Source organism: Rhincodon typus, chromosome 10 (assembly GCF_021869965.1).
Source record: "Rhincodon typus isolate 14 chromosome 10, sRhiTyp1.1, whole genome shotgun sequence".
NCBI lineage: Eukaryota > Metazoa > Chordata > Chondrichthyes > Orectolobiformes > Rhincodontidae > Rhincodon > Rhincodon typus.
The window spans coordinates 6,893,026-6,914,130 of record NC_063341.1 but is presented as its reverse complement, the minus strand read 5'-3'; the positions used below and the strand labels follow the sequence as shown (position 1 = coordinate 6,914,130).

At 43.2% G+C, this 21,105-nt stretch overlaps 1 protein-coding gene across 1 annotated transcript in view; it reads right to left on the bottom strand.

The window, feature by feature from the left end:
* The window catches only part of si:ch211-267e7.3 (ADAMTS-like protein 2), a 109,414-nt gene that overhangs the window by 44,677 nt on the left and 43,632 nt on the right, over positions 1–21,105 (bottom strand). Inside the window, exons 4-8 of the mRNA XM_048602316.1 lie at positions 19,647–19,749; positions 17,980–18,125; positions 11,007–11,130; positions 9,849–9,929; positions 9,372–9,547 (exon numbers count right to left, since the gene is read on the bottom strand). Of these exons, the coding sequence (XP_048458273.1) occupies positions 9,372–9,547; positions 9,849–9,929; positions 11,007–11,130; positions 17,980–18,125; positions 19,647–19,749 (630 nt within the window). The remainder of the gene's footprint in view (positions 1–9,371; positions 9,548–9,848; positions 9,930–11,006; positions 11,131–17,979; positions 18,126–19,646; positions 19,750–21,105) is intronic.

Below are 21,105 nucleotides of genomic sequence, written 5' to 3'. Positions count from 1 at the left end.
GAAGGGTCTCGGCCCGAAACGCCAGCCTTCCTGCTCCTCTGATGCTGCTTGGCCTGCTGTGTTCATCCAGCTCTACACCTTGTTATCTCAGATTCTCCAGCATCTGCAGTTCCTACTATCTCTGAATAACTTTACCGACTTTTCCTTTAGAATATCGTTCTTAAGCTGAACCCATGCAAGAAAGGACAGAGATCAATAACAATTGGACAGCAGCGGAGGTAAATCAGTGGAGATAAAACCACTGGTGGTTAGTTGATAACAAGATTGAGTTTAAACATCCACAGATAGGTGGAATAAGGCTAAAGGGAGTGAGGCGTGAGCATTCTACAATATGAAGGTAATTCTGCAATAATACAATTTGTGTTTGCTTGTCAGGAGACAATAATGAGTCAGGATTTAAGTGCAGAGAAGGGTAAGGAGCTGAGGAGGAACAAAAAAAGGAAGAATTAGAGTAGCCGTGGCCTTGATGGTATTGCTAAAAAAAAGAACTACAAATAAGACAGGTGCAAAGAGATATCAGACCAGGTCAAACTACTCTTCGCTAAATGTCCTGAGGCGTAAGAGGGGTGTTTTAAAAGAATCCTTCACTAAACAAATGAAATGTGTTATCTTATCCCTATTTGTTAAGATTATAAGGAATAGGGACAGGAGTAGACCTTTTGGCGCTTAAATAACAAGAGCAATGCTCCACTCAGTACTCCAGATAAGCCTCATAGAATTGGAGCAAGACTTCTGTACTCTTCAAATACTTTTTGAACAAAACAATGCTTTTGGGAAATCCAAATACATTATATTCATTGCTTATTCCTTCTCCATGCAATTAAATACATAATTGTCAACAAACTATTGGTCAAACATGATTTTCCATTGATGAATCCATCGTTAACTTCGCTACCATTACGTCAATACATTTTTGATTCATAACAATTGGACAGCTGTGTAGTAAAACAGCACTGTTCCATGGAACATTAAACGATCTAAAACCGTCATCCGGGGTCCCCTGTGGTAGCACTCTTGCTTTTGGGTCAATAGATTATAAACTTCAGGATCTTGAGCACAAAACCAGCCTGACAGTCCAGTGAGGGACAAAGGAAGTGCTGCACTGTACAAGGTGCCATCTTTCAGAGGAGACGCTAAACCAAATGGGTCATAAAGGAATCCATGGCATTATTTTGAGGATTTGAGGTGGTGTTCTCCCTAGTGTCCTGACCAATACTTATTTAATTAATTTTCATTGGTAAAACAGATGATTTGGCCATTGTCTGCTGGTGCTTGTAGAATCCTGGTACAAACAAATGTAACCACAATGTTACCAATATTACGACAGTGATTGCACTTCAGATGTTGTTACATTGGCTGTGAGGAATTCCCTGAAGTCAAGTAAGTTTCTTTCCTTCCATCTTCCTCCAGCCAGGAACAGTCTGATTGGGAAAGATGCTCAAAATAAAGTCAATACTGCTCTGCAATCACAATCTCAGGTCTCAAGATGTGTAGGACATGGAAATGCCAGACCAGTCTATAAGGATTGGCTGACTACGGTAATAGTTGAGCTAGACCACTGGGAAACGTGAGCAGGGAATGGAGTGCAGTGCCTGCCTTGGGGCTACCCTGGCTTCGTGCTTGAAGCTGACGGTACAAAACCTAAAAGAAAGGTCAGAACAAGCAATCCGGGTCATCAACAATAGTTATATACAGGTAAGAATTGGCTGAATGTGGTTATCTACAGGACTCCATCTAAAAAACTGTTCTCTGGAATTAAAACACATCCTTTCATTTATTGGACCTCTACTTTGATCTGGATGAGTCAGACATGTTTTCCGCTGGCTGTGTGAGAAATGAGTTAAGGCAGGACCCCCAATCCCCAACATCATCCAAGACTTGGCAAACCCATCAGGTGGCAATACAATGCACGTGGGTGGTGTGGGAAGTGGAAATGCCAATCTGACAAGTACAGAATGCTGATCTGTGATGAGGGGGCTGACTTTAGCGCTGGTGACAGGGCAATGGCGATGCTGACCGGCCAAAATTGGGGTGCAAATCCACTGTGGGACCCCCGAGCCACACCTTGTCTGTGCACATTTGGCTGTCAGTAGGGCTAGAAGATGGCCAGCCACTGCCTGGAGCCGTAGCCACTATGAGGGCTCTACTTGGTCGAAAATGGAGGCAATGGATGGATGGAGCCCTTGTCTCTAGGAATGTGGGGTCTGGGGTGAGATTAGTGGGGTCACATGGTGTTGTTGCTATGGGGGCAGTCATTACTGCCTTTGTGGACGTTCCATAGGTCAAAGAGTGCCCAATATGAAGGTCCATCATCCTTAGAGCATACCACATGGGTTCACCGACCAGTTTCCATTTATGCAAATCCAGTGGAGGTGAGAAGGCCTTCATTGCTACTTAAATGCTCTCCAATTGCAGGACTGTCCTTTATCTTCCCCACCGCTCACAGGATAACACGGCCATAAGATGACCACTGTCACACCATCTCCCCTCCTTTATTCTACTGTTCTCTCAAACCCACCACTCAGCCCATCCTGAGCTGGCTAATAAAATCCATCTCTTAGACCAAAACACGTCCTTCCAGCAGAACAAAACAAATAAAACTAACAAGAGACGTTACTCTTTCTTTATTCCTTCATGGGATTTGTGCGTTGCTCGTTAGGCCAGCAATTATTGGCTGCACATAATTGTTCTGGAGCATGTTGTGACGAACTGCCTACTTAAACTGCTGCAGCCCTTCTGGGGTAGGCATAACCACAATGCTATGAGAAAGAGGGTTCCAGGATTTTGACCTAGCAACAACGAAGGAAGGAAAATATGGTTCCAAGTCAGCATGGTGCGTGACTGGAAGGGAAACTTGCAGTCAGTGGTGTTTGCATGTATGTGCTGCTCTTGTCCTTCTAGAAAGTAGTGATCATTAGTTTGGAAGGTGGTATCTCAGAAGCCTTGGTGGATTTCTACATCTTGTAGATGGTACACACTGCTACCACTGTGTGTCAGTGGTAGAGAGAGCAGATATTAAAGATGTTAAATGGGGTGCCAATCAAACAGTTTGCTTTGTCTTGGATGGTGTCAAGCTTCTTGAGTGTTGTTGGAGCTGCACTCATCCAGGCCTGACATTTGCCTTGGAGATGATGCACAGGCTTTGGGGAGTCAGCTCAGGAGTTCCTCGCTGCAGATTTCCCAGGCTCTGAATTGGCTTGACCGAGATGTTCCATTTCCCAAGTATTTGCTTTAATCAGCACAAAATGTACCATCTTAAACAAACTACAAGAACATTTTCTGCTCAAATAATGGATCAAAAATGCGTCAAAAAGACAGGAACAACAGGCATCAAAAGCAAACTGCAGAGTCAGGTAAATGTCAGGACCAGTTCCAGAAAATAATCAAAAATGTTAGTGGAATGGTAGCCTTTCTATCTAGAGGATAAGAAGTCAAAGAAGCTTCAGCTCTCCAAAGCCCAACTCAGATCACACCTGCAGAATTGTGAAGAGTCTGGGCACCACCCCTTCAGAAAGATATAATGATCTTGGAAAGAACGCAATGCAGATCTATCAGAACAATCTGTGGGTTAACTGCCTTGTGTAAGGTTGGGGGGCTGTAGTTCCTAGAACTCAAAAGCTGAAGTAGTGGGTTTGATTGCAGTTTTGAAGCTATCATCGACAATCGATAAGGGAGACAGAAGCTATTTCAGCTAATGGAGGATCCTGCACGAGGGACATAGCCGAAGAATTACAGCCAGACCTTTCAGGACTGATGTAAAGAAACACATCCACATGGAAAGCGTTTGGAACTCTCTCCTGTGAATGGCAATGGATGCTGGATCAATTGCTGATTTAAAATGATTGATTGATACATTTTTGTAATTGAAAGTTAAGGATTATGGAATAGAGGGGAATACATGAACTTTGGCATTGAATGGAATACAGTTGAGGGATTAAATGGTCTTCTATTGATCCTGTTGTTATCTAAGGTAATGGTTCATAAGGGGATAAATGTTACCTTGGCTCCACTCATTCTACTGATATTACACACAGTCTGTGGTGGAGACAAGGAGTTCTTTTCTCGCTTGCAGAGGGATCAGACGTATCTGAACCAACTCCCTAAGGTCCCAGTAACTACGCCTCACCAAATGTAGTTGTACTTATTGCTGTCATGCAATAAACTTGTTATCTAAGAACAGTGCCTGTTGTGTAGATACTCTACGGTGCTGTATCCTCTGCCACTATTCATTAGAAAGGTCCGAGATAAAGGGGGATTGGTCAGCTATCTCAAATAATCCTTACCACGTACCAGTATCACATACTGGTTAGGGTGGCAAACACCATAAGATGTCAGCATTGGGCAACTGGGTAAATATCACACCTAGTTTCTTAAAAGGCCACGAAATACAGGCCTTCAATGTCAACAGATATTTCATTGGGGTCTGGTGGAAATATTATTCAACGATGAAACATAGAAGCTGAACAACTATTCTTGTGGTGACTGTGACGACTTTTTAACAGAATGATCTATATGGTCTCACTCATCTGCTCTCTCCCTAGAGGCTTGCAAATTGCTCCTTTTGATGTATCCAATTTCCTGTTCAGAACTACATTAAATCTGCTTCCACCATCCTTTCAGGCAGCGCATTCCAGGTCATAACTCACTGTGTAAAATCATTTCTCCTCTTCTCACCTCTAGTTCTTTTGCCAATTATCTTCGATCTGTGACCTCTGCCATTGTAAGCAGTTTATCTCTAGTTACTCTGTCAAAGCCCTTCATAAGGTTTTCACAATTCACCTACTTTTCCCCTTAAGCTGTTTTGCTGTAAGGAGTACAAACCTAAGGATACCAGTTTCTCCCTGCAAACTCCTCTTCCTTAAAACCATTCCATTAAATCTCCTCTGCATCCTGCCCAAGACTTTGTCATCCTTCCTGAAATTTGGTGGCCAGAATTGGCCACAATGCTGCAGCTTAAGACTCAACAGCGATTCATGAAGGTTCAGCTAAATGTCCTTACTTTTGCACTCGATGCCCCTATTTATAAAGCCATGCTTTTTTCAGTTTGTTCTCAATCTTGGCTATGAAGCATTCAACAAAATGATTTATGAAGCAATATAAATCCTTTCATCATTAAAGCAAATCCGTCTGCAAGGTATCTAGCTTTAGGGATTTACTGGAAATAAACTGCTGAGAAATATTGCCTGATGAATGTCTGGTTAACATAATAACATGGAAATTAATTTTAAACAATTTACTCAAACAAAACAAAAAGATTAGCGCCCAAGACACAGGCATAATGCCCAGCGATGACAGTCATGTGATAATCATAAAACTTATATTTTCAAAATCCTCAATATATACCTTAAATTTTACTGCCAAAACTGATGTTGCTTCCCTCCTGTCAAATGAACTGCTCCTCAGGGCTGCTGACCTATAACATCATAAGATGAAGAGATTGTTGTCAGAAGCACAATCCAAGAGTTAATGCTGGAGTCACATTGCACATTAGCTCTTCAGTAGCAAAGGCAACATTCAAAACTTTCCAAAAGCTGCTTTTGAAATACCGCAGCTTATTTTAGGGGGCGAGGTACTATACAAGGAAGAACTTTTAATATAAGTGTGTTTTTTTTTAATGTTAAGTCTCCCATGTAAACAGTGTTAAAAAAAAAACAAATATTCTACCTGCTCTGGCTTACTGCCAAATTGAACAAACTGCTTCAAACTTATAAGATGTGGCTGGCTGGAAGTGAGATCCTGCACTAACTCAACAAGGGATTCCTCCCAATTGATTCCATAGTGCCATGACAGGTCTGCAGCTCATTCTTACCAGTACTGTTTATGCGGCTTAACACTGATTATCCTCTAAATAAACGGCAGCTTCACACATCACTCCTTTACCCTATCCCCAGTCATCCATCCTTCAGGAGACAGTAGTGGGTCTTTTACTTGCATAGCAGTCATCCACGTGGTGTAGGCACTGCCAAAGGGCCATTAGGATTGGGCGTGTTAGGATTTTGACAGGCAGAGTGACAAAGGATGAATGCACGGATCTTCCTTTTTGAAAAGGAACTGCACACTGGCATCGACTCAGTGCAAGGGGTGACGGGGACAATGAATTCAACTGGGATTTCTCAACGCCAGTGGGAGAGAAAGAGCATCTTTATTCTTGGCAAGGTAAAGAAGCTTTTCTTTGCAATGAGAGCATTTCACTCCCCGGTAGCTGTCGTTTTAAGTAGTTTGTAAAAATGGCTATCCCTTGGCTATCAGCCTCCATCTCAACTGTGCTCCTCACCAACAGTGTCTTCATGTTTTGATGGTACAGATCAGCAGCCCAGTGGAGCAGTTCATTTGACAGTGTGGGGGGAGGGGAGGGGGAGAACAACATAAATTTGGCAGTAACGTGCAAAATGCATAAATTCAGAACTTGCCGAGTGTTTTGGTTTTAATAAGGAATTCATCGTTAGAGGAAAAAGTGTTCTGAAGAATGGTATTAATTAGGGGAACCTCGAGCACCATTCAAGGAAGGGCACTCACACTCCTTCACTGTGTTTGCAACAGTAAATGCAAAGTTTTGAATGTTCCATTTTGCCATGGATTCCACTGTTAATAATAGACAGGTGTCCCACGTCTCTGTGCCTTTATTTCCACTGCATTTCAGAATGCAGTGAATGCACAGATTTCCTGCTCCACTTACTGTATTGCTGGATGGAAATAAGGGTTCCTGCTCCAGAAAAATAAAACGCAAGAAAGAACTGGGATTTAAATAGCACCTGTGATGAACTCAGAACAGCCAACAGAGCTTTACAGCCCAGGAAGTACAGTTACTGTTATAATGCAGGCAAACAAAACAGTCAATTTGTACACATTCCCACAAAAAAGCAATGAGGTCGAGTTGAGTGATACCAATAGCTAGCTAAACGTAGGCTAAGAGACTGGAAAACACCCCTGCTCTTCTTTGAATGGTGTTTGTGGAATAATAGGCAGATAATCAGGACCTGTGTGTAATGTTTCATCCAGAAATAAATACCTCCGATGATGCAAGACTCTTAATGCTACAATGTACAGGGTGTGTTTTCACATTGGGAGAAGAATGGACATATTACTAACTGCTCGTTGCAAGATTACCAACCCTCTGAGGTTGCCTTGGGGTCTCCTACAAATCAGAAACAAAAACCATAAATGACTGGAAAAGCTCAGCAGGTCTGGCAGCATCTGTGGAGAGAAATCAGAGTTAATGTTTCGGGATCAGTGACCCTTCCTCAGATCCTTCCCCCATTCTGAGGGTCACTGAAAATGTAGCATTTGCTCTGATTTCTTTCCACAGATGCTGCCAGACCTGCTGAGCTTCTCCAGGAAGTTCTGTTTTTGTTTCTGATTTCCAGCATCCGCAGTTCTTTCGGTTTTATTTTCCTAGAAATAAGGCTTTAGGCTTTCGTCAGCAGCCTCAGAGAATGATCAAAGCGGTCATGAAAATTGTTCTTTTTGTTAATTTTCTTTGTACACTTTGGTTTACTAGTCATAGAAACACTAGATTTGGTTCAAAGAGTTGCTTGATTAATTGGCCATCAGCTATGAAGAATCTATTTAGTTTTCCAATTTTTATAGGAATTTTGTGCCCCACTCTACAACCCAGCAATGAGTGAAATCAGAACTTTCCTCTGATATCACAGAAACCCTATACAAAATTAGCCTTTCTCAATGAGATCTTATTGGGATGTTTTATGGAAATCTGAACAACAACTATTGCTGAACAAGTCTTCTGACTCTGAAAAGCAGCCTGTTTCTCCATTCCAATTAATTATGAGGTTCTTTAAACTAGATTGATTTTGTTTCAAAGCTTATTTGTGATTTATTTCAGCTCCCACCTCATCCCCAGTGAGAAACATTCCCATTTTTAGTTAGCTCGCATTAAACCTTTCACAAAGTAAAGCAGATTAATTGTTCACATTTCTTGGTTTGCTATCTGCAGAATTTCGTTTCATACATCGAACTACATCGAAGATTGTTAATTGCATTGTGGCATGAGGCTGAGAAATAAGGCGACAATCAACTGCACATCGAGAGAATTAAAGTTCTCAACACATGGGTACTCTGCCAACTTCTTCAAGATCAGAGGACAGTGCTGTCACTTGCAGCTGGCCACAAATTATAGATCATAGAACAACTTTCATGAGCTTTCATGACATTGGCAGAGCTATTGGGAAACAGACAAGGAGTCAAGCTAAAGTCGCCATAAATCTTACCAGACCATAGGGCTGCTCCCTCATTAGACAGAGACCACTAATGGTGATTTAAACTGAGGGTCGCCAGGCTTCAGGTGAGGGGAGAGGTTGAGAAGGTAAATCCTTCATGGTGACCTCAGCCAGTGCAGGAACTGAACCCACACTTTGGCACCACTCTGCATCAGAGACTGACCATCTAGCCAACTGAGCAAACCAGTCCCTCACTAGGAGTATGACCAATTGGATAGCTTGTACACTGAGCTGGCACAGGAATGATGGGCAGAATGACCTCTGCTTTTAATTATTGCATAGAATTCCAATTCATTCCTGCACTGAGGTTTCAATAAGGACAGGAACTTGGGAGGAATTAGAAATGGTGACAAAGCTATTGGGGGCAGGACAGGGGATCGGGGGGGCAGGAGGGATGGGGGTGATGCTAGCAGTAAGGTCTGGCTGGCTGATGTACATCAATGGGAGCACATGTGCTCTGTAGCCAAACAGTTTATCAAATTAGGCAAGGAGTACAAAAAAGGCACTTGCAACAGTAACCCAGCAAGGGTGCTTTGCCTTCTGGAGGAGAGCAGGGAAGATAGTCCTTCCTGATTCAAGGAAAAACAACTGGACTTAAAACGCTGTCTCCGCAGATGCTGCTGAGTTTCTCCAGCACCTTGCGTTTTATTTCAGATAAATTTCACTTGCATAAACATCACCAAAGGTGGCACAGTGGTTAGCACTGCTGCATCACAGCACCAGGGATCCGGCTTCGATTCCACACTTGGGCAACAGTTTGTGTGGAGTTTGCGCATTCTCTCCGTGTTTGTGTGGGTTTCCTCTGGGATGCTCTAGTTTCCTCCTACAGTCAGAAGATGTGCAGGTTCGGTGGATTGGCTGTGCTAAATTGCCCATAATGTGCAGGACAGGTGAGTTAGCCATGAGAAATGCAGCGGGATGTTCTTCGGAGGGTCAGCGTGGATGCGATGGGCCAAATGGCTTGCTTTCACACTGTAGGGATTCTACCTGCTACTGGCTCCTATATTTCTTTATTGACTGGAAGAGATATTAAGGCTTATAATATAAAGAACCTATGCCCCTTGGCTGTCATAAAAGTTATGGGATGGCATGCCATAAGGTAGAAAGCCTATTGTTGCTGTTATCAGATCTACATACCATCACATTCAGTCCTTGGTTGGTAGGCCCTTGGGCAATAATGTATTCAAAGCCATCAGATAGTGGATTCGCAGGTCGCCTGTACTTAAATACTGTCCCAGCCACCCGGAAATTCCGAGGATTGTCAATCGCTGTGTTCCCATTGAAGAAAAAGTAGCCACCTTCATCTGCGAGAGCTTTAGGAGGTAAAACAAGTGATTAGATACACAGCTGAAATAAGGGAGAAGTAGGTGAGCAGGAAGTGGGGGAGGGGTAAAAAAGTCTGAAGTAACTTAACAACAGTTACCTAAAATATTCGATAACAAGGTGTAGAGCTGGATGAACACAGCAGGCCAAGCAGCATCAGGGGAGCAGGAAAGCTGACGTTTCGGGGCAAGACCCTGCTCCTGTGATGCTGCTTGGCCTGCTGTGTTCATCCAGCTCTTACACCTTGTTATCTCAGATTCTCCAGCATCGGCAGTTCCTACTATCTCTTACCTAAAATATTTTCTGTTTTCCTCCTTTCAATTATTTGGATGTCGGAAGCGCCAACTGGAATGTTTGTAATGAAAAGGTAACCTGCCGTGCAAATAGAGAGAAGGTTGTCAAATCAAAAATCACATCAGTTACATCTTAATGCAGGGATGGTGGGGCTGCCTGGGAGAGGCCTGTGAGTAAAATACGTTTCCCTGTCCAAACTCTTGAGTTTCAATTCAAAGCTTTCAGCTTCAAAAAGAAACCCATGTGAAAAGCTTGTGAAGTATCACAGAAAAGAACTGATCTGACACCTCCCAAGCGATTTAGTGATAAGTAGTTCCTGTGGGATCTGGAATACTACCACATTACACTGACCCCTCAGGCATCTCCACTTCTTCCAAGCTACCTTTGGCAGCCATGATGGAAGATTCCTTAGATCAAAGTTCTGGAACTCACTCTCTAAATCTCTCTGCCACCCCAACTTCCTCTCCTCTGTTAAAATCCATCCTTAAACCTTAACGCTGTTTGGTTTTTGGTCTAATGTCTCCTTCTGTGGCAAGGTGTCAATTTCTGCCTCATAACTCTCCCCTTGGGTCATTTTTATATTAAATGTACTCTACAAATGTAAAGGGATTTTTAAAAAGTTCTTTCATCAGTGTCACAGGCAAGGCATGTGTTGTCCATCCCTAATTGCCATAACTTGCTTGCTCAGCCATTTCAGAGGCTGGTTTCAAAGTAAACTACTTTGCTGTACATCTGGGCTCACACGTAGGCCAGACCAGGTGAAAATGACACATTTCCTTCCCTGAAGGAGATTAGTGAACCAGATGGGTCTTCATAACAACTGAAGGTCAGTATTAGTCTGTGCTTCTGGATTACTGATCTAGCAACATTACCACTCTGCCACCATCGCTCCTGTTCTTACTGTCACCAATGATCCCACCAATCCATTGCCTTCATTTAGCACAGAAACCAAACACCCATCCCACACCGTCTAATGTACATCAAGGAGCTACTGCATGCATTTCCAGTGGACAGCTGCTATGGTGTAACCTCTTACCAAGATGTTTGTGGAAAACACCTGAAGATGAAGGTAGGGAGGCCTTCCCTTCCATTCATAACCAATGTATATATATTCTATTGCTTTAAGTGAGACCAACAGTTAGATGCCACACCTACCTAAATGCGTAATCCCACGTCGGTAGGTGCCCGAGATTCGGAAGCAGGTGCTGCCATCACCACCACAGAGTCCGCATTTATCTAGCCGTTTGGAGGAGTACAGGAGACCATCACAACCAACAGGCTGCAAACAAACATGTATTACGTTGACTGGGACTCTGGGCAGCTGACTTTCTACCGAAGAGTTACAGAGTTACCTTTCAAATGATGGAAGGGGATACTTTCTCCAGTCTAACTTAAAAATAGTGACAATCCCTTCAGTCTACAGGGAGCTATCAATCCCAACAATCCCGGGTCCTAACATCTCTAATGCAGACCTGCTGAGTTATCATAGAACGAGACCACATATAGAGAGGGTATTCTGTCCCATCATGCCTGTCCCAGCTTTTTGAAAAGCAATGCAATCAGTTCCATTCAGCTTTCATACAATCATGGTCATAATCATACAGCACGGAAACAGACCTTTCGGTCCAACAACTCCATGCCAACCATAATCCCAAACTAAACTAGTCCCACCTGCCTGCCCTTGGCCCATATCCCTCCAAACATTTCTTATTCATGTCCTTATCCAAATGTCTTTTAAACATTGCAATTGTACCCGCATCCACCACTTCCTCTGGAAGTTCATTCCACACACGAACCACTCTGTGTAAAAAAATCTTTCTCCTCTCACCTTAAAAATAGTCCCCCTAGTTTTGAAATACCCCACACTAGGGAAAAGATACCTGTCATTCACCTTATCTACACCCCTCATGATTTTATAAACCTCAGTAAGGTCACCCTTCAACCTTCTTTACTCCAAGGAAATCCAGCCTCTCCTTATAACTTAATCCTTCAAGTCCTGGAAAATCCACGTAAATCTTTACTGAAGCCTCTCCAATTTAACAATAACCTCCCTATAACAGAGTGACCAGATCTATAAGTGGTATTCCAGAAGAGGCCTCACCAATGTCCTGTAGAACCTCAACATAACGTCCCACTTCTGTACTCAAAGGTCTGAGCCTTGTAAATAGCTCTCCACCCAGGTATTTAAAGAACAGCTCAATTTAGTGCATTCACACCAGATTCAAACTTTCCAGGTCACCAATCATCAGTAAATCCGCACAGACAGGTCAGAGAGTCAAATCACAGGCCTTGGACATGGATTGCTCAGTTCCCTAAATTTGAAGAACAGATTGCTAAACCATTGAACATTCCACTGTATATATGTTCAGATAATGAAGGCTCAGAGCAGAAAAGAAAGACTGTCAGTGTCTAGAAGTCATAGCATTTCACAAAGCACCTCTTCAACTTCTTGGTGCATTCCGCATGACTGATGCACATACTCACTGCAGGTGAAGTTGCAAAATGCCTGGGCTCTCCCAAGCATCAAGCACATGGACGGATACAAGCTACCAGGGATCAGGGTCAGTTCAGTCCATTTGGAACTCTCATCTCTGAAATGCTGTGGATACCAGAGATCCATTGAAATTTGCAAGACCGAGACTGAAAGCTCTTGATTAGATAAGAGGACCAAGGAAAATGAGTCCAAGGTGAAAAATTAAAACAAACATATCAGACACATTTTCAGTCAAGACGCAACATGTTCATGAGACTGAAGGGCAAAATAATTGTAGTGATAATAATGAGGTCAGCCAGCTAAACTCAGAAAAGGAGCTCCCTGAATGGGGTTGTTAACCTGGTCCAATCAGGGAGCCCTGGCTGATAGATAGAAAAAAGAATTGTCACAGGTTTTGATACTCTGGGTGCTTATTCTGATGAGGCTATGTCAGAGTCAAGGACTTTACATGTGTAAATAAAGGTTGACTTGGTGACGGGAGTTATGTGGGGTTATTTCAGTGGCGACAAGGGTAAAGCACATTCCTGAAGAAACTTGCTCGCAACAGTGGTCTTTGAGTTGGGGTAAGCATTTCTTGCATCATGCCATTATTTGGGAAGCTTCATCTGGGCCCAGTACGTGGAAAGAATGCATTATTTTTTCCAGCCAAATGACACTGGGGCAGATGAAAAGCAACAAGTAATTCTCCTGATAGTCTGTGGAGCCACAGCTTTTTCTGTTATTAGGAGTCTAAAGCACCAGATACTAAAACTTCTCAAGAGTTGACAGATTTGTAAGAGAATATTACAACCCCAAATTCTCCTCTAATTCTGAGACACTGCTGTTTTTACTTGGTAATTCGAGAAACAGGAGAATCCGTATTAGGAATTTGACCAGGTTAAGCTGACTGGCAGAAGACCGTGATATTGGTTTATTGCTTAATGAGACACTGTGAGACCAGTTGATATGTGGGATTAATGATGTAACCATGCAATAACGCCTACTAGCTGAAGTCTAACTGGACATCAAAGAGGCACTACAACTCGTTTTATCATTGGAAAATGTGGCAAGTGGAGTGTAAGAATTGCAGGGTATTCCAATGGAAGTGGACACCCTCTCCGGGCTAACTGAGCTTGGGGTACACCCCTTGAGTCAGGCAATTGCATAGCCTCACATATCCTGATTGGAGGACTCTAGATTGACCCACAGCAAAACCCCAAAACAAAGCCAAGCCTCAGCCAAATGGTTAAAATTTACTTCAGGATCCAGGCCGGCAAGCCATCGTAGTTGCTGCCGGCATTCGGATTTGAGACAGCAAACGAGTCTTATTAGGCCTAAATTGAGCAAAATAACTCATAGGCTGCAATCCAGGAGAATGCACACCTTGGGAAGTCCACCTACATCTAGGTTGGAACAATCAAATTGCTTAGCAACATCCAAATCAGAGCCTATCAAAATAAACTTCTGGTTAAATGGTTACCCAGTTCTGATGGAGGTTGATACCAGCGCTGTCATCTCAGGGATCGCAGAACCAGTCTTTAACAAAATTCACTCTAGACTCCAATGCTTAAGTTTGCACTAGACAGAGAACCTATACCGGGGAACCTTTACAGATTAAGGGTACAACTTTGGTTCCGGTCTCATGAAAAGCAGCTGGTTCAGTCGCCAGTGACTGTAGTAGAAAGCTAAACCTGATGCAGCGGAATTGCTTGAGAGATTCACTGAGTTTGGCTCAACACTTTTCAATTAGAAAATGGCTGCCTGAGTAAAGTCCTAATGAAATGCCTAGAAGTCTTCCAGGAAGGTCTAGAGACTATCACAGGGGCCAAGACCACCTTGTATATTGACCAGGAAGCAATTCCATGAGTCTGCAAGGCCTGACAAGTGCCTTATGGGCAAAATTACAGGCAGAAATCGGGAGGGTGCAAAGTGAAGGAATCATCAGTCCAGTTTGCAGAATGGGCAGCATCGGTCTTACCGATTGTGAAGCCCAGTGGGTCGGTTCACCTTTGCAGGTATTTCAAATAAGTAGTAAACTGCTTTTTGCAGCTGGATAAATACCCAATTGCTCGCTTGGAGGATTTATATGCAAAACTGGCAAGTGGGCGGACCTTCACAAAGCTGGACATAAGCCACGTTTACTTGCGGTTGCGTTTAGATGAGGATTCCCAAAAGTATGCTACAATTAATACCCATAAGGGTTTGTACCAATATACGAGACTGACGTTTGGGATATTGTCAGCCTGCTCAATTTTTCAGCGGACAATTGAGAATATTTTGCAAGGTCTACCTCAGGTCACCATGTATCTAGATGACATGCTAATAACACGGAAGGCTAATAAGGAATGCTCAGAAAACATGGACGTAGTCCATGGCTCCCACGTTAGTCCAGGAGCTTAGTTTATTTCTTGGGCTGGTAAATTATTACAGAAAGTACATAAATAACCAGGCCTCCATCCTGGCACCTTTGCATTAACTTTTAAAAACTGGTCAGCCTTGGAAATGGTCACACAGACAAGCCAAAGCTTTCAGTGAAGTGAAGAAACAGTTATCATCCTCTCAGGTGTTGGCACACTACGATCCTAAGCGAGATCTGGTATTGATATGCGATGCCTCCATGTATGGCATCGGTGTTGTATTAGCTCATAGGTGCAGGAGGAATGGAGAGGAACTCCCAATAGCGCATGCATCCAGGACTTTGGCTAATGCAGAGCGTAAATACGCCCAGATAGAGAAAGGAGATTGGCGGTCACATTTGGAGTCTGAAAGTTCCACCAATACCTTCACGGACATAAATCTGTAGTAATAACGGCCCCCAAACCCCTGCAAGGCCTACTTAAAGAGGACAAGTTGGTGCCGCCCATAGCTTCAGAACAAATACAGTGGCGGGCTGTAATATTAAGTGCCTATAATTACAAGTTGGAACACTCTCCGGGAGCGCAAGTAGTAAATGCAGATGTATGGAGCCACCTTCTGCTGGCAGATACACCACTGGTGGTACCACCAACAGAAGAGTCTGTAATGGTTTCAGATTTTCTGGACACGCTTCCAGTCACAGCTGACAATATCAGACTTAGGACAGCGAAAGATCTGGTCCTGTCAAAACTGAAACAGCTGGTGGTGATGGGAGAAACCATAGGGCCATCGTAACCAGAAGTGAAACATTTTTGGACCTGGAGAGACCAGACGATGGCATATTATTAAGGGGAGCAAAAGTGAGTGTCCTGAGCAGTGGTCGCAACCAAATACTGGCTGAACTCCACCAGCGTCATCCAGGGGTTTCCAAAATGAGGATGTTGGTAAGAAGTTCTATCTGCTGGCCAGGATCGGATGCTGACTTAGCTGTGTTAGTGGGGCAGTGCCCAGAGTGCCAACAAGGACATAAATTACCGCCAGCAGCTCTCCCACATTCGTAGAAGTGGCTGGGTACACCCTGGGCTCAGTTACACATCAACTGTGCAGGTCCTTTCAGGACTCAATGTTCTTAGTCATTGTGGATGCCCACTCAAAGTGGCTGGACATGTGTTGAGTTCATTGTCAAACATGGGGATGACATTAGAAAAACTGCGCACATCTATTTCAATACGTGGACCCCCCAGAAGCGCTGGTCACAGATAACGGTCCATCATTTACCAGCAGGGAATTTGAGTATTTCCTAAAGTTGAATGGTATTCATCATATAAGGACATCTCTGTATCATCCATTAACCATTGGTCTAGCAGAAAGAGCAGTCCGAACTTTGAAGGCAGGCTTAGAAAAACAGTCTATAGCCTCGCTAGATGCCAAGCTGTCACAGTTCTTGTTTGATTATACCTGACATACAATGACAGGAATAGCATCGGGAGAATTGCTAATGGGTAGAAGTCTCCACACCAGGTTAAACCTGACCTTCTCGGACCTGGATGAGGGTGAAACGGCATTGGGAATGCCAATGCCCGCCCCAAAACTCCTCCAAGTGGGAGAAAGAGTTTGCTACAGGTGATGAAGTTTGGTGTAGGAACCATGGGAATGGCCTGGCCTGGGCAACAGGTATGGTCAATGTGAGGTCTGGTCCCATGACATATAAAGCTCAGGTTGGTGCGACGGTCCTCAACAAGCATGTGAGCCACATGAAAGCTGCAAACTCGCAAATGGTGCGGGAGCAAAACGCGCCGTGCTCCTTGGAACAGTCGGAAAGGCTGCCGGAACCTGTGGGGTCATCCCCTCTGTCAGGCGTCGACATGTCTTCTGAATCCGAGATGTATATGGCAGATGTAGCCACATTGATATCTTTGCCAGTGGAAGAAGAGAGTGAATTTCCAATGAGGCATTCCTAGCACAAGAGGCAAGCTCCCACGCATTTTACACTGCCCGTATCGGATGCCAAGTCAGAGGAACCTTATCCAGTGCTAAAACACTCCAAGAAAGCAGGCCAGCCTATGTCCTCGGGCTCAGGGCAGCAGGGATGTAGCTATTGTAACAAGGTCAGCCAGGTGGACCTCATACGAGTTCCGTGACTGGAGCTGTATATCTGGTCCAATCGGGGAGCCCTGGCTGACAGGCAAAAAGAGAAGTGTCAGGGATACTGACACTCTGGGTGCTGACTCTGATGAGGTTGTGTCAGAGTCAAGGACTTTCCACGAGTAAATAAAGGGTGGCTCGGTGACGGGATGGCAACTTCTGCGGAGTTATTTCATTTCTGTTATTACTATTTCCCCTGTGTCGACACATTGCACCATTGTACAATATTTAGGTTCCGATTTGAATCTAGATCCAATCAGTATTCTGAAAGTTCCCAGGGAAGAACAACTGGCCAAGGACAATGTTCAGCAAGTTCAATACCTCAAAGGGTGTTTTTTTAAAAGGCATGACATTAAGACCAACATCTCCCTTCTGAGGTGTGGTGCAAAGAAGTGATAGCTGTAATTCATCCCTTCACTATGCTCAAAATGCTTCAGGTCTTTGATGCGTATAGATTATCTACATTAATGACAGATTCAAATAAGCTCCCCAAAACTAACTGGTCCATTCTTTATTTCTCTCGTTCACCTTTCCAAAATACCAGAGGTATATTTGCAATTTTCCAATTTAAACGGATAATTCCTGCATCGAGATTGCTTCGAAGGATCACGACCAACACATCTACAATTTCCTCAGCCATTTCCTTTCTGATCTTGTGGCGGAACCTGTCAGGTCTCAAAAATCAATCAGTAGTTTTGAACCGTCATTTTTTTTCTCAAACTGTTTTCTTTCTGATGTTAACTTTGGTGAGATCCAGCCCTCAACTTCTTACTCATCACTATGGAATCACAAAAATACGAACCCCTTCTCCTCCATACCAAACAACAACACAAAGTCATTCTTCAATATTCAAATCTTTTTAAGGGCTATGGAGCAAAGGAAGGTAAATGCAACTGAAATACAAACCAGGCACAATCTAACTAAGTGGCAAAACAGACTAGTCTTTTGTTTAACCTACTCAATGCAAATCAATGAAATGCCATGGGATACTTGTGCAGAATCAGTGTTGGAATAACATGTTATTTAAAGCAAATACATTGCACTACACTGTCCACCCTCAATTCTTAGACACTGTTTTCACTTCAATGGAGGGCTCATTTCCAGCATTTCAATTTGATGGACTCTTCGAAGTTCACTCAAACACATCAGCCTTACCTCACATCGGCCAGTAATGCAGACACCCTGATAGGTTCTGTCTCGGCACGATGTTCCATCCTGAGCAGGAACCATTAACTGCCTCTCTCCATCAGTAGTGGTGCATTGCAAGTCGCATGGCTTATTAGAAATATTAATGTGGTCATCTGTTTGATAGGAACAGAACAGAGAATAACGTTAAAAAGAGCAGAATTAAGAGCACTCTCTCTGAATATACATCGCATTCATAAAAAGGCTAATGGCCGAAAGGAACAAATTGAGGTACATGGGTGTGATTTATTTGCCATTACAGAGACATAGCTACATGATGACCATGGATATGAATATCCAATATGTTGTCTAAGACAGATATACATTCCTCTAAGGCAGAAACACCTAAAGGGAATATTAAATTAACCATGGTTAGTGAAAGCTAAAGATCACGTTCGATCAAAGAAGTGCTTTATAATGATGCCAGAAAAAGTGGTGATTCTGCGGATTGGCACCAAATTAAAACACAGTAAATGACAACCAAGAAAGTTACTAACAATGGAAAAGAGAATGTGAATGCAAGCTTGTAGGAAATATGAAAGCAGACTGTAAAAGCTTCTTAGGAAAGGAAAGCTTCTTGAACAGGAACGGATTAGTTTGGACAATTGCAGGGCCCATTAGACATGGGGACTGGAGAATTTACGGTGGAGAACCAGGGATGTGGCAGAGAAGTTAAACAGTCACTTTGCACCTGTCTTCACGAATAAGTTACAGAAAACCTCCCAGAAATCTCATTGAATAATAACCAAAAGAAACTAATATTAATAAAGAGGTTGACCCAATGAGCGACTGATTATTAGACTGGTGAATAGTGGTGAAAAACATTGTGCTGACGAGGATCATCATGATTGAACAGTCAGCAAGCAAGTTAGTCTACAGGTAGAAGTCATCTTGGGTTGTACTAAAGTACATGACAAAATCCTTGATGATTTGTTCACGACCGCATTGGAGAATGCAGAACACATTGGTTTGCTGATAAGCAAACATCCCCATCAAGAGGCTAGTTTAGAACACTTAAGAGAGGCAAGTGATCAGCGTGTGTGCTGCATTGATAGCCAGCAAGGGAAAACCAAACAAAGACGGTGGATGCAGGAGATCTGAAACAAACAAAACAGAAAAGGTTTTACTCAGAGCGTTGTGAACCGTGAAAATTTGCTTTGCATATGATTAAGGCAAAGGTTGATAAATTTCTGATTACTGACGGCGTACAGCATTGTGGTAAAGGTCTTTGAAATGCTTATTTGGCCATGATCATATTGAATAGTAAGGAAGGCTCAACAGCCTGAATGACCTCCTCCTGTTCCTATGATTCTCTGAAACTTATAAAATTCTTACAAGGCACGGCAGGATGAGTACAGATAGGACATTCCCTCAGGCTGGTAAGTCTAAAACCAGGAATCATAATCTCAGGATATCAGGCAGGCCATTTAAGATTGAGATGAGAAGGAATTTCTTCAGAGATGAATCTCTGGAAGTGTCTAGCCCAGAGAGCTGTGGAAGGTCAATAATTGAGCAGGTTGAAGACAGAAATTCAATAGGTTTCTAGAGTCGAATGACAAAGAGGGAGTGATGTCAAAGTGCCATGGGAGGAGGATGAAAAGATGGAATGTTAAAGATGACGGCACCATGCTCCTTACCTGGATACAGTGGAACCCAGTGATAGTATCTGCCACTGAATGCTTTGGCATTAAAAGCAGAACATTGCTGTTGTTTGAAGCTGATGCCATTGTTTGGACAGGGCTGTGGAGAAATAAGAACACCAAGAAAAATACTACAATCTCACATTTTTCATGACCTCAGGACATCATCAAATGCTGTACAACGAATTATGTACTTTTTTTGAAGTGCAGTCATTGTCGTATTGTGGGGAAATTGCGCACAGAAGATTCTGACAAACAGCGATCTCATAATCTACTTTAATTCTGTTGACTGAGAGGTAAACGTTGGCCAGGGTGCCTGGTAAATATTGCTTGGATCATCTACATCCACTGCAGTGGGCAGATCAGGCCTCAGTTCAGCATCTCATCACTGACAATACAGCACTCACTTGGTTCTGCACTGACAATGTCAATCAATATTTGTGTCCACAAGTCTCTTAACTGGGACTTGAACTCAGAAACAATGACTGGAGCCAAACCAGGCACAAAGGAAGATGGCTGTGGTTTATTAATTCTTTATTAATTACTAGTCATCTCAGCTCCAGGACATCTCTGCAGGAGTTCGTCAGGGTAGTGAGACAGGCACAACCAACTTCAGCTGCTTCATCAATGACCTTCCCTCTATCGTAAGGTCAGAAGTGGGGATGTTCACTAATGATTGCACAATGTTTGACACCATTTGAGACTCCTCACATGCTGCAGCATTTGGTGAACCATTGCAGCAAAGCCTGGACAACATCAGGCTTGGGCTGACAAGTGGCAGGTAACATGTGCCACAGAAGTACAAAGCAATGACCATCTCAAACAAGACAGAATCTAACCATCTCCCTTAACGTTCATTGGTATCACTATCACTGAATATCCCACCATCAACGTGCTGGCGTTACTAGAAATCCAAATTGCACCAGACAAATGACTATTGTGGTTAGTCACAAGAGCAAGTCAGAAGCTGGGAATCCTGCAGCAAGTAACTCACCTCTTGACTCCCAAAGCCTGTCTACCATCTACAAAGTATGAGTCTGGAGTGAGATGGGCTACTCACAACTTGCCTGGGTGACTGCAGCTCCCACAATACTCAAGAGGTACAACACCAAAACCAGGACACAGCAGCCAGTTTTACCAGCATGCAACATTCATGCTGCATCAGAATTCAACATTCAATCCCTTCACACCAACGCACATTGGCAGCAGTATGTATCATCTACATCTGTGAGTCAGTGTTGCATGTGACCGGATGTGATAAATGCAATGTTTCTCCTGATTGGTTAGCCTAGAACCAGGGGATAATCGCCGTTTAAGACGCAGGCCAATTAAAATTGAGATTAGAAGGAATTTCTTCACCCAGAGAGCGGTGAATCTACACTAGAGGACTGTAAAAGCTCAATTATTGAGAAGGTTCAAGATAGAAATTATTAGATTTCTAGAAACTATTGACATT